This window comes from Pristiophorus japonicus, chromosome 14, assembly GCF_044704955.1.
Source record: "Pristiophorus japonicus isolate sPriJap1 chromosome 14, sPriJap1.hap1, whole genome shotgun sequence".
Taxonomy (NCBI): Eukaryota; Metazoa; Chordata; class Chondrichthyes; family Pristiophoridae; genus Pristiophorus; species Pristiophorus japonicus.
The window spans coordinates 15,082,643-15,095,602 of NC_091990.1; the positions used below are offsets into that span (position 1 = coordinate 15,082,643).

At 42.7% G+C, this 12,960-nt stretch overlaps 1 protein-coding gene across 3 annotated transcripts in view; it reads left to right on the forward strand.

The window, feature by feature from the left end:
- l3mbtl1b (L3MBTL histone methyl-lysine binding protein 1b) overlaps window positions 1-12,960 on the forward strand; it is a 68,455-nt gene that overhangs the window by 41,743 nt on the left and 13,752 nt on the right. For all 3 annotated transcript variants that reach the window (XM_070898931.1, XM_070898932.1, XM_070898933.1), the window contains exons 13-16: window positions 50-135; window positions 5,425-5,535; window positions 10,664-10,778; window positions 11,896-11,998. In XM_070898931.1, coding sequence (XP_070755032.1) covers window positions 50-135; window positions 5,425-5,535; window positions 10,664-10,778; window positions 11,896-11,998 — 415 coding nt within the window. The remainder of the gene's footprint in view (window positions 1-49; window positions 136-5,424; window positions 5,536-10,663; window positions 10,779-11,895; window positions 11,999-12,960) is intronic.

Below are 12,960 nucleotides of genomic sequence, written 5' to 3' on the forward strand. Positions count from 1 at the left end.
TGTCACATTCCCTGCATTACAATTTTCATTTATGTTGCTGTGCACTTAGAGTACAAAGATACCAAAGACTTTTCCTGGGAGAAATACTTGGAGGACTCTGGTGCACAGACAGCCCCAGCACGGGCTTTTAAACAGGTATGAGGTGACAAACAGGAGATATTTAGAAATGAGGAAGAATAGGGTCAAAGGGTAACCATCGTAACATTTACTGAGGAAGAAGTTGTTGATTAAAATATACCATATTGGTCAAGGGATTCTTTAGCAGTTGTGTTCTGACAATTAATACTCCATTCACTTTTTGCAATAGTAATAAGACTTGTTGCAAAATCTGGTGTAAATACCTCTGCAGTGCATCTAAAGGTTATACTCAGTGGAACATGCATCGTAGACCCAAGTTTGCAGGTCAGACAAAAATGGTGTTACGGTACTCTACTATCTATAATAATAATTTTTTGTCTGTCCTGGGGCGGGGCCAGGAGCTGGGAGCACATGATCTGGACTGAGTGACAGTTGTATCGACCAGTGGGTGATCAGGGCCCCGCCAGGCCTCGCAATCAATCAGGGCAAGGAGTGATGGCACGAATTTTTTGACGCTGTGTCTGCTCCAATGAGGAGGCGGCAGTAGATGCGGCAGAGCCAGTGGGTGGGGCCTCCCCAGGAGTTGCTTCGGAGCGTGTGGTGGGAGGGAGAGAGATGGAGGAAGAGAGGGGTTGGGAGGGGAAGAGAGGAGAGGGAGGGTGGGAGGGAAAGTGAGAGACACAGGAGGGGGAGAGAGGGAGGGAGAACATCAGCATTAATTCTGTAGATAAAGAAAATGATAATAGTCTAAACAAGTGCTGTTGCAATAGATAACAATTTGACTGCAAATGTTTTGTGGGTCTCTGCTAGTTATACAATAATGTGTAGTTTCTGGGCTCCTTAATGCCTCTGTTCCATTAAAATAATAAAACAAATTAGATCTGCACAATAATTTTGAATTTAGGTTCAAAAGTTAAATTTGCATGTTTTTTTAATCTATCAATGTAACTCTTCACTGACCTGTGTTTGTGCGAAGCCTTTTCTTAAATTGGTTGTATAGTGCAGGCAGCACACTGTTGTGCCAGGGAATGGTGGAGCATGGGTCAATGCTACAAGTCCTGACTAGCCCAAGTTCCCAAACTTTGCTGCATCTGGATGCTTCGAGAGGGAGAGAAAGGGAAAAATTAGTGGGAGTGTTCATCACTGAGCCACTTTTGTGTCAATCCACTTGGCCAATTTAAATAATAACACAGCAGGGACCTAAAAGTGGACAGTGTCGGCCATAGCTCCATGGGTAGCACTATCGTCTCTGAGTCAGAAGGTTGTGGGTTCAGGTCCCACTCCTGAGACTTGAGCACAAAATCTAAGCTGTCACTGAGGAAGTGCTGCACTGTCGGAGGTGCCGTCCTTCAGATGAGACATTAAAACCGAGGCCCCGTCTGCTCTCTCAAATGGGATGTGGTATTATTTCAAAGAAGAGCAGGAGAGTTATCCCCGGTGTCCTGGCTAGTATTTATCCCTCAACCAACATAACAAAAACGTATATAGTCATTATCACATTGCTGTTTGTGGGAGCTTGCTGTGTGGAAGTAGGCTGCCGTGTTTCCTACATTATAACAGTCACTACATTTCATTGGCTGTAAAGCGCTTTGGGCCATCCGTAAAAGGCGCTATATAAATGCAAATCTTTCCTTTTTCTTTAAGATGTCTGAGCAGTTGCTTGAACAGCCTCTTTTCCTTGTCACTTGGGTACACTACAAGGGTAGCTGAGGTGAAAGTGAAGCCACAGAAGGCATCTAACATGTGCTATGCCTGAGTTGGTTTGTTCAGTACTACCTGTGCTAGAGGAAACTCATCAGTCTGTGTTTTACTGTCCATTCTCTGATGAGTACAGATGTTCAGCAAACTGCTTTCTGTTTGTCTTTGTGGATCATGTAAGGAGCCCAATTTATATTTCCACTTGTATGAAAGAAAGACTTGCATTTATATAGTACCTTTCACGACCACCGAACGCCTCAAAAGCGCTTTACAGCCAATGAAGTGCAGTCACTGTTGTAATAGAAACAAAGAAACATAAAAAATAGGTGCAGGAGTAGGCCATTCAGCCCTTCGAGCCTGCACCGCCATTCAATGAGTTCATGGCTGAACATGCAACTTCAGTATCCCATTCCTGCTTTCTCGCCATACCCCTTGATCCCCCGAGTAGTAAGGACTACATCTAACTCCTTTTTTAATATATTTAGTGAATTGGCCTCAACAACTTTCTGTGGTAGAGAATTCCACAGGTTCACCACTCTCTGGGTGAAGAAGTTTCGCCTCATCTCGGTCCTAAATGGCTTACCCCTTATCGTTAGACTGTGACCCCTGGTTCTGGACTTCCCCAACATTGGGAACATTCTTCCTGCATCTATCCTGTCTAAACCCGTCAGAATTTTAAACGTTTCTATGAGGTCCCCTCTCATTCTTCTGAACTCCAGTGAATACAATCCCAGTTGATCCAGGCTTTCTTGATAGGTCAGTCCCACCATCCCGGGAATCAGTCTGGTGAACCTTTGCTGCACTCCCTCAATAGCAAGAATGTTCTTCCTCAAGTTAGGAGACCAAAACTGTACACAATACTCGAGCTGTGGCCTCACCAAGGCCCTGTACAACTGTAGTAACACCTCCCTGCCCCTGTACTCAAATCCCCTCGCTATGAAGGCCAACATGCCCTTTGCTTTCTTAACCACCTGCTGTACCTGCATGTCAACCTTCAATGACTGATGTACCATGACACCCAGGTCTCGTTGCACCTTCCCTTTTCCTAATCTGTCACCATTCAGATAATAGTCTGTCTCTCTGTTTTTACCACCAAAGTGGATAACCTCACATTTATCCACATTATACTTCATCTGCCATGCCCATTCACCTAACCGATCCAAGTCACTCTGCAGCCTCATAGCATCCTCCTCGCAGCTCACACTGCCACCCAACTTAGTGTCATCCGCAAATTTGGAGATACTACATTTAATCCCCTCGTCTAAATCATGAATGTACAATGTAAACAGCTGGGGCCCCAGCACAGAACCTTGCGGTACCCCACTAGTCACTGCCTGCCATTCTGAAAAGTACCCATTTACTCCTACTCTTTGCTTCCTGTCTGACAACCAGTTTTCAATCCAAGTCAGCAAACTACCCCCAATCCCATGTGCTTTAACTTTGCACATTAATCTCTTGTGTGGGACCTTGTCGAACGCCTTCTGAAAGTCTAAATACACCACATCAACTGGTTCTCCCTTGTCCACTCGACTGGAAACATCCTCAAAAAATTCCAGAAGATTTGTCAAGCATGATTTCCCTTTCACAATTCCATGCTGACTTTGACCTATCATGTCATCTCTTTCCAAATGCGCTGCTATGACATCCTTAATAATTGATTCCATCATTTTACCCACTACCGATATCAGGCTGACCGGTCTATAATTCCCTGTTTTCTCTCTCCCTCCTTTTTTTAAAAAGTGGGGTTACATTGGCTACCCTCCACTCCATAGGAACTGATCCAGAGTCTATGGAATGTTGGAAAATGACTGTCAATGCGTCCGCTATTTCCAAGGCCACCTCCTTATCTGGGATGCAGTCCATCAGGCCCTGGGGATTTATCGGCCTTCAATCCCATCAATTTTCCCCAACACAATTTCCCGACTAATAAGGATTTCCCTCAGTTCCTCCTTCTTACTAGACCCTCTGACCCCTTTTATATCCGGAAGGTTGTTTGTGTCCTCCTTCGTGAATACCGAACCAAAGTACTTGTTCAATTGATCTGCCATTTCTTTGTTCCCCGTTATGACTTTCCCTGATTCTGACTGCAGGGGACCTACGTTTGTCTTTATTAATCTTTTTCTCTTTACATATCTATAGAAGCTTTTGCAGTCCGTCTTAATGTTCCCTGCAAGCTTCCTCTCGTACTCTATTTTCCCTGCCCTAATCAAACCCTTTGTCCTCCTCTGCTGAGTTCTAAATTTCTCCCAGTCCCTGGGTTCGCTGCTATTTCTGGCCATTTTATATGCCACTTCCTTGGCTTTAATACTATCCCTGATTTCCCTTGACAGCCACGGTTGAGCCATCTTCCCTTTTTTATTTTTATGCCAGACAGGGATGTACAATTGTTGTAGTTCATCCATGTGGGCTCTAAATGTCTGCCATTGCCCATCCACTGTCAACCCCTTAAGTATTCTTCACCAATCTATTCTAGCCAATTCGCACCTCATACCTTCAAAGTTACCCTTCTTTAGGTTCTGGATCATGGTCTCTGAATTAACTGTTTCATTCTCCACCCTAATGTAGAATTCCACCATATTATGGTCACTCTTCCCCAAAGGGCCTCTCATTACACAACACCCAGTCTAAGATGGCCTCTCCCCTAGTTGGTTCCTCAACATATTGGTCTAGAAAACCATCCCTTATGCACTCCAGGAAATCCTCCTCCACCGTATTTGCTTCCAGTTTGGTTAGCCCAATCTATATGCATATTAAAGTCACCCATGATAACTGTTGCACCTTTATTGCATGCACCCCTAGTTTCCTGTTTGATGCCCTCCCATTAACGTTTTTTGCCCTTTGGTATTCTGCAGCTCTACCCATATAGATTCCACATCATCCAAGCTAATGTCCTTCCTAACTATTGCATTAATCTCCTCTTTAACCAGCAATGCTACCCCATCTCCTTTTCCTTTTATTCTATCCTTCCTGAATGTTGAATACCCTTGGATGTTGAGTTCCCAGCCCTGATCATCCTGGAGCCACGTCTCTAATCCCAATCACATCACATCTGTTAACATCTATTTGCACAGTTAATTCATCCACCTTATTACGGATATTCCTTGCATTAAGACACAAAGCCTTGAGGCTTGTTTTTTTAACACCCTTTGTCCTTTTAGAATTATGATGTAGTGTGGCCGTTTTTGTTTCTTTCCTTTGTTTACTCGGCCTTCTACTATTGCTTTTTATCTTTCTACCATCTGTTTCAGTGTGGGAAACTTGACAGCCAACTTGTGCACAGCAAGCTCTCACAAACAGCAATGTGATAATGACCAGATAATCTGTTTTTGTTATGTTGATTGAAGGATAAATATTGGCCAGAACACCGGGGATAACGCCCCTGCTCTTTGACATAGTGCCATGGGATCTTTTATGTCCACCTGAGAGAGCAGACAGGGCCTCGGTTTAACGTCTCATCCGAAAGATGGATTTATTTGAGATAAATCACATTACTTGTTATGCAATACACTTCTCTCTTCCAGCATCACTGGTGAAAGCTTTCATAGATTATATAAGAAAAGTAAAAATGTATTTGTCTAGATTGGAATACTTATTTGTGTCACATCTAGAACTAAGTTTTAAATTATATTTTATTTTCTGCCCCTCTAGCGTCCACCTCATGGCTTTCATTTCAACATGAAACTGGAGGCTGTTGATAAGAGGAATCCCATGCTAATCAGAGTAGCAACTATTGTAGATACAGAAGATCATAGAATAAAGGTATTTACACCTGTGGTGCCACTAAGAAGCACTTGGGGCATTTTCCTATGTTAAAGGCGCTCTATAATTGCAAGATGTTACAGTTAATTGTTACTGTTAAATATCATTTGTATTGCAACCATATGTGTACTTTGTGGTATAACCTCTGGCCACTTTGTATTCCAATTTTCCCCTTCACCTGAGCACCACTTCAACAAAGGAAGCGAACTGCTTTGGGATCTTTAAAGGGAAAATGTCTTAGTGGAATGATTTTTCTTCAGTGTTCTCCTTCTCATATTTCGGGGAGAAAAAGTATAAAAATACTACATTAAAAAGCATTTGTCATTAATTGGAGACTGGTCATTTTGCATCTGCATCACAAGGGTGTTGCAAAGACATCGCTAATGTGGAGGCATCCCAGAGTGGCTCCAGTATTGGGCATTGTCATTTTGGGTGACGACCAATTTTGAGCAACGTATTCTTGGGAAAACAGACCAATGATGGTGCTGCTACCTAAATTTTCCTTTCCCCTTTAAGCATCAGGTATATTGGAGGTGTGTGGGGGGGGGGGGGGGCCATGGCGGCCAACCTGCTCTCAGTAGGCGGGTTGCCCATTTAAATATTATAGTAAGGCTGGCATGCCTCATGGGGATCCATCAATTTAACTGTGTGGCGGGTTAAAGCCCTCGACGGAGGACTGCTGGATCTTGGAGGTAAGTGCCTTTCCATTTGCATGCTGAATCCAGTGTTCCTACTTCACCCACCCCTGGCGATTGGATCCCTCCCCCTCTACCCCCACCCCCACCCCGAGGCCTCCGGCCTCCCCCATCCGGCTTTCGATCCTCTGCCTCGGACTTTCCATCTCCGCCCTCCCTCCCTGCTGTCTGCGTCCTAGTGCTGCCGGCCTACCCGCCCTGCGGTCGGTCGGTCGGTCACCGCCATCTGGCTGGCTGCGGATGGGACACGGAGATTGAAAATGCTAATCAGGCCCAGCTATTAAATTCGGCAAGGCCTGCGAGAAATCCGTCCTCCCGGGCTTCCCGACCTGGGGACTCATCTGATTTTGTGTGGAAGCAAGTCATCCTCGATATGAGAGATCACCTAAGAGAAGACACATCAGCAAGACTCCAGAATATTTATACTTGCTGAACGGGTACAGGTCTTGGTCTGACCAAATCAATCAAGATGAAATATAAGTTCCTGCTGTACTTTGTTCCTTGATAACCACAGAATTTCCAATGTGACTAATTCTTGCATCTGATATAAATTTGTGCAATGATTTTGAGTGTTGATACCATTCACATTCTATTTTTGTCTTGTTGATAGCTGCGTCAGTTTTTTCTACTGCCATTATGTCATCCTTAATAAGTACAGCTTCTCCACCTTCCCTTTTTCACACACTTTTTTTCTAAATATGTTCTTACCATTCAATGTTTAATTCCCAGTCCTGATTTTTCTGTAGCCATGTTTCAGTAATCCCTACTATGTCTGGTTCCTCGCAACGCATGATTGCCTCCAGCTCCCCTGTTTTATTACGGACACTGTCTGCATTGCTGTCAGTCAGTTTAACTCATTTTTAATAGGATTTCCTCTCGCTTTATGTTTAACCATCTTGTGTAATATCGCAAGTGGTGGCAATGCTAAATGTGCATTCACTGCTTATTGCAAAACACTTTGAAACTCTCATTGATCACATTCTTGACTGGGATCACACTTCATTCTTTTATTGTCAGACGAAGTCTGATATGATTCCATTGATGTCTCTGTTTATTTATAGTGCAGGTCTGGTGCTTTCAATTAATTTTTTTTTTTGTTTCTATTTATTTGTGAAACTGCTTGTAGTTTTATTTTGATCACCACCTCAAGAATTAGCACTTGATGAAGTTACTAAGTTTCTTACTGATTTCTTTAATCGCAACATTCACCTCCCCAATTCTAAAACATACGAAATAATCCAGACTAAGTTTTCCGAACAGACCTATGCATGTAACTTAAGTAAATGCACTCCCAAATAACCATTTGAAAGATTTTTTTTAAAGAAGGTGAGTGGGGGGCCTGGGTATTTTGATTTTGTGCAATAGTGAAAAACGGGTGATAGAGAATGGGTAGCCCACTTTACATCTCATGATTTTAAAATTTTATTTTCCCAAATACAAATTGTGAGTTGTACCACAGGCTGCCGGTTTGCTATCACATATTTTACACTGTCACACAAAGTGAAGGTGGGAGCAACCTAGTACGTAAATGAAACCAATCCAGCAATTGGGAATCACTTGTTGCAGTGTTCAAACAATTTATTCTGGAAAAACCTTTTTGAATGATCAAGCTCAGGTTTTAACCGTTTGAGACTACATTTCACCAGCTTCACATTTAATAAACTCTTTAACCTGAAATTCTTTCACTTTGTTATCACTTCAGGGATTAAAATGATAAACCTCTCTAATAATTTTTAGAATGGATGTTGTGAGTTCCCTGTGTTCTCCAGGTTTGCAAGCACCTGTGTATTAGTTTTTTTTTTTGGCAATGCAGTTCTGTGGCAACTCAGTAACTTCAAAGATTTAGTTATAAGTTCCCTCAATAGCTCAGTTGGTGAAGTCATTGCCTGATGTGGTACCGAGTTTCTGAGATCAAGGAGGGCCCAGGTTTGATCCTTGGTCTGTGCTGAGTTCTCGGGTGAGCTGGTGATATGTTTGCTGTAGTTGGCGTTGATGTGCCCAGCCTTGGGGGGAATAAAAGTAACCAGGCATCCTGCTCCCAGTCATTGTTCAGTAAGCCTTGCTGGATGTTAGAAGTCCACTTTCTTCCTTCTATGGTTCACTACAACACGTTCTGAGTAAACACGAGGCATTTTGTAGTGTAGCATATGGAACAGACTTAATTAATATACAGCACAGTGATTGGCCTAACTGCAGACAGGGAGAGCATTTTTTCTGTATCTTTCAAGTTCTCTGAAGAACTCTTGCAAACCATGCTCCTTTATACACCATATTTTTCCCACATTAAAGGAAACTGTCACAGATAAGACTTCATGACGTATCCATTCCGAAATCTTTTGAAGACAGACTATTCATGTAAACAGCTGTAGTGTTTTACTCCAAAGCTACTTCCGTCAAACAAGACTTCCTGACGTTCCCACTAAGCTGCGTGGCCGCGTGGCAATCTGGAGGTTCCGCACAGGCCAATCTCTGGCTTTTCAATGGAAATAACTGTGCACATGTGAAAAATTGAATGGGCCGCACAGCCAGTTGAAGGGCCTATGCGCCAAAAAGATTACAGGGAACATTGTTTCAATATCTTTGAAGAACAGGCTTTATCAACCGTTACTGTTCTATACTATAGTGAATGGAGACCTCTACCTCTGTTTATTATCCTAGTCCATAAAGTTACACTTTAATCACTCATGGCTGACGTTATTACTGTCGTGTACTTCTTTGCACAAGCACGTTCCATATCGGATGACCAGCTATATTTTCCTCTCACAACACTTCAAAGCCATCATGTTTACATTGGAAAGTCTATTGCAATGAACAAAGAAGTTTAACTTTTAAACCTTTAACACTCCACCTTAAAGTGGAGGCGTGGGCTTGCTGGGTAGGAACAGAATTGTTTGTAATGCTTCCTGTGGTTGAATAGCCTTCAAACTGATTGTCTATGCTAACACATGAACAATAGCTCACTGTGGTTAGATACCGAAGGGCTGCTGATGCCTGTGGAACTGTATACCAAAAGCAATCAGTGCCTTCATGAGAGAAAGACAATAGGTGAAACGCTGTAAAATATTCAAGTCGTGTCTTCCCCCCCACCCCCCCCGGCTCTTTTTCTTTTCTCTCCTGAAGGCACTGACACACTTGGCTGCGATACAGTGGGTGAACACAGTCCTCCAGTACCTTGCCCAAGTGACATAATTCATGCGTGAGCTTTGAAGGCTAGCGCTGACAAGTGACTCGATCGCAGGGAGTAACCTGTCCTTGTATGATATCCACACATGCACCTGCGGCAAAAGTTCTTGGGATAGCAGTCGGGTGAGAGAACATAAAGCAGAAATCTAATTGGGTAATTATAGATATTAAACACAAAACCCAGATTCCCTTCATTATACATTTATTCAGAGCGATTCATTATTCTTCACATATATCTCAACCTTCATACAAGTAAATTAAGTCTAATAAATCAACGTTTGTTTTGTTTCAGAATCCCTGCCTGCCCTACCCAAACTATGTAGCTAATGCAATCTCTTTAAGCCAAACAGCTTTAGGAAATGATTGAAACTATTTGAAAATTAGAATGAATGATTTCAAATTGGGGGAAAAAACTGTTTATCTGATATGAGGTCAAAGATTTGGTTTCAATGATCCGTATATAGTGAAATATACAACTATTTTATTTTAAGACTGCCTTTATTGCCCATCCCTAATTGTCCTGAAGAGGTTGTGGTTGTCCTCCTAATGGCAACTGCTGCAATCTTAATGCTGATGGAGTTCCACAATGTTGGGTAGGGAATTCCAGGATTTTGACTGTGATGAGGATTGATGGTATATGTCCGAGTCAGGATTGTATGTGACTTGGAAGGGAACTGGGAGGCAATAGTGATCCAATGACCTTGCTGCTCTTGTTCATCTTGGTGGGGGAGATCTTGGGCTGGGGGATGCTATTGAAGTAAGCTTGGCGTATTGCTACAGTGCATCTCGGAGTACAAACTGCAGCCACAGTGCACCCATGGTGGAGAGAATGGATGTTTAGTCCACTGGCAGGGGCGTTGATGAAGCAGACTGCTTTCTCATAGATGGTGATGAGCTTCTCAAGTGGTGGTGTGGCTGCACTTATCCATGTGTGGTGAGCATTCCATCACATTCCTGACTTGATGGTGAAAGTCATTGAAGGGGTCAGGAGGTGAGCCATTTGTTCAGAATGCCCAGCCTTGGCCCTGCTCTTGTAGCTGTGGTGTTGATCTGGTCTAGTCAGTGGTGACCTCTCGGGTGGTGGTAAGAAACTCGGGGATGGTGGTGCCATTGAAGGTCAAGAGGGCATGGCTTTGTCTTTTTATATTGGAGATAGTCATTGCCAAGAACTTGTGTGACATGAATGTTGCCCACCACTATATGTGTTACCTTATTTAGAATATCTAATGTATTATATTATGGTGTTTCAGATCCATTTTGATGGCTGGAGTCATGACTATGACTATTGGATAGATGCAGATAGCCCAGATATCCACCCTGCTGGTTGGTGTGCTAAAACTGGGCATTCACTACAGATACCTCTTAGTAAGTTGGAGTCTTATCTGTATGATCTCCTTTATTTATCATTAAGGCCATTTGTTGGAATATATCCTCCTTTCACTTCAGAGGGGAACCAGAGCCGATAATAATGCTACCATGATTTTGTTAAAAGTGGCGCATGAGCTGTGCTTTCCAGACAAACACTCAGCTTTTCCTCATTTGATGCCAACATTCTTAGCAGCCACTAGAAATAAAGGATCTGCCTTTTTATAGCACATTTCAAATCCTCACATCATCCCGAAACGCTTCACAGCCAATTAATTGCTTTTTCTTTTTAAACGTGTAGTCGGCATTTTTGTTGGGCAAACATGTCAGCCAATCTGCACATAGCAAGCCCCCCCCCCCCACACAGCAAAACCACCCCCCACCCCCCACAGCAATGAGATGAATGGCCACTTAATCTGTGGTGCTGGCTGAGGGATGCACGTTGGCCAAGAGACCAGGAGAAGTCTCTGTCATGGGATCTTGTAAATCCACCCGAATAGGCAGACAGAGCCTCAGTCTAACATGGCATCTGAAAGTCAGTACCTCTCCATCTTTGGCATTCTACACTGTTCCGATCACGCTCAATGCAAGCTTCAGGAACAGGATCTCTCCCCTTTTAAGTGCTCTACAGTCCTCTGGTCTGAATACTGACTTTGATAACTATATGCCCCATTTTCTTTACAGTAGAGGGCGGGTCTGTTGGCATCCAATGGGTGAGGAAGCAGGCTGATGTTGTGGGCGTAGTCCCTTCTGAACACAGTTCTGGCAGGGAGCTGATCTGTGCTCGGGGCGTTGGCTTGTTATTTTTCTCTCTCCATTTATTGTAACTATTGCATGTTTCCAGCATTTTCTGTTTTCATTACAGACTTCCTACCATCCATTAACTTCCTCTCTGTGATTGGAATATCTGTTTCATTTTTTTCCAATCATTTTGAAAGGGTTTTATCGTCCAGTCTAACGAAAGACAAACAGCCTCCATCTCAGTATCTTTTTCTTTCTCGATGCTGACAAACCTGCAATGTATTTCCAGTGTTTTGAGTTTTTATTTTTTAGACAAAAAGGCCAGGGGGCCTAACATCTAGAAACTAAGTAATTGTGAGATTTCCCCCCCAATTAGGCCCTGCTGACTTGGCGCTAAGTCCAGGACAAGGAGGATGCCCAACACCTGGTTGTAAAGGAATAGGGCACATCAAAGGAGCAAGATATGCTGCACACTACACGTATGTGAGAACTTATTAGGACTACCTGCCTTTTGTTTTACCTGAATTTTTTAATATATAAAACTTTTGGAATTGTTCATTTTTCATCCGAAGTGACAACATTAACAATTATTTAAAAAAATGACATTTGATCGACAGCTTTTATCATTGTTTATTTAAGAGCGCTTACAGTGTTAGTATATATAAAAAGGTTTGGTGGGAGTCTGAAGTGGGAAGTATACTTTATATTCGTGGATCTCCTTCACTAACATTAACAGGAGGAGGAATGTATACTCGTTGCACTTAAATAGAGAGGCATCAGTATGAGCAGAGATTACTAATTAGTTTAGGCTCTTAAAAAATCTGCATCCTTTTCATGAATGTGTAAAATGAACCATTTACTCTAGGGGAGGCAGTCAATGTTAGCAGTGGTACAAATGTAAAGCAGAAAAATTCTAAAATTACTAGTCGATCTGCTGAGTCTTTGCAAGGAGAGTCGGGGCCAAGTGTAGTCTTCAGGTGAATTGGGATTAGAGGGCAGGGGATAATTTGACCAGGGCATGCTGATGTATTTCAGTTGCCATTTAAAAGTCTTTTATAAAATACAATTATTGCATAAAAATATTATTTAGTTAACTAGCAAATTTTGCAGCGGTTTTGGAAGCAAAGAAGTGGAGTTGGTTGGAACACAGGAGTGACTCTGCAGAACAGGCTGAGGAGCTGGGAGATGCAAAACTGAGCGACTACAGCACCTCAACTGGCAGGAAGGTTGAATTGCAGCGTGATGAATTTACATCGGCGGTTTCCGTTATAAATGTGGACATGGGAATTTTTAACAGAAAAAGGTGACAGGAAATGTGCGTTTTTTATTATATTAAGTGATTGATATATTGCCAGTACTTCATTATTGGGATGTCACTGCCCTCCCCCATCCGTAATAGGGTAGAAATGATGCACCATTGATAACAGCAAATGGAAATATG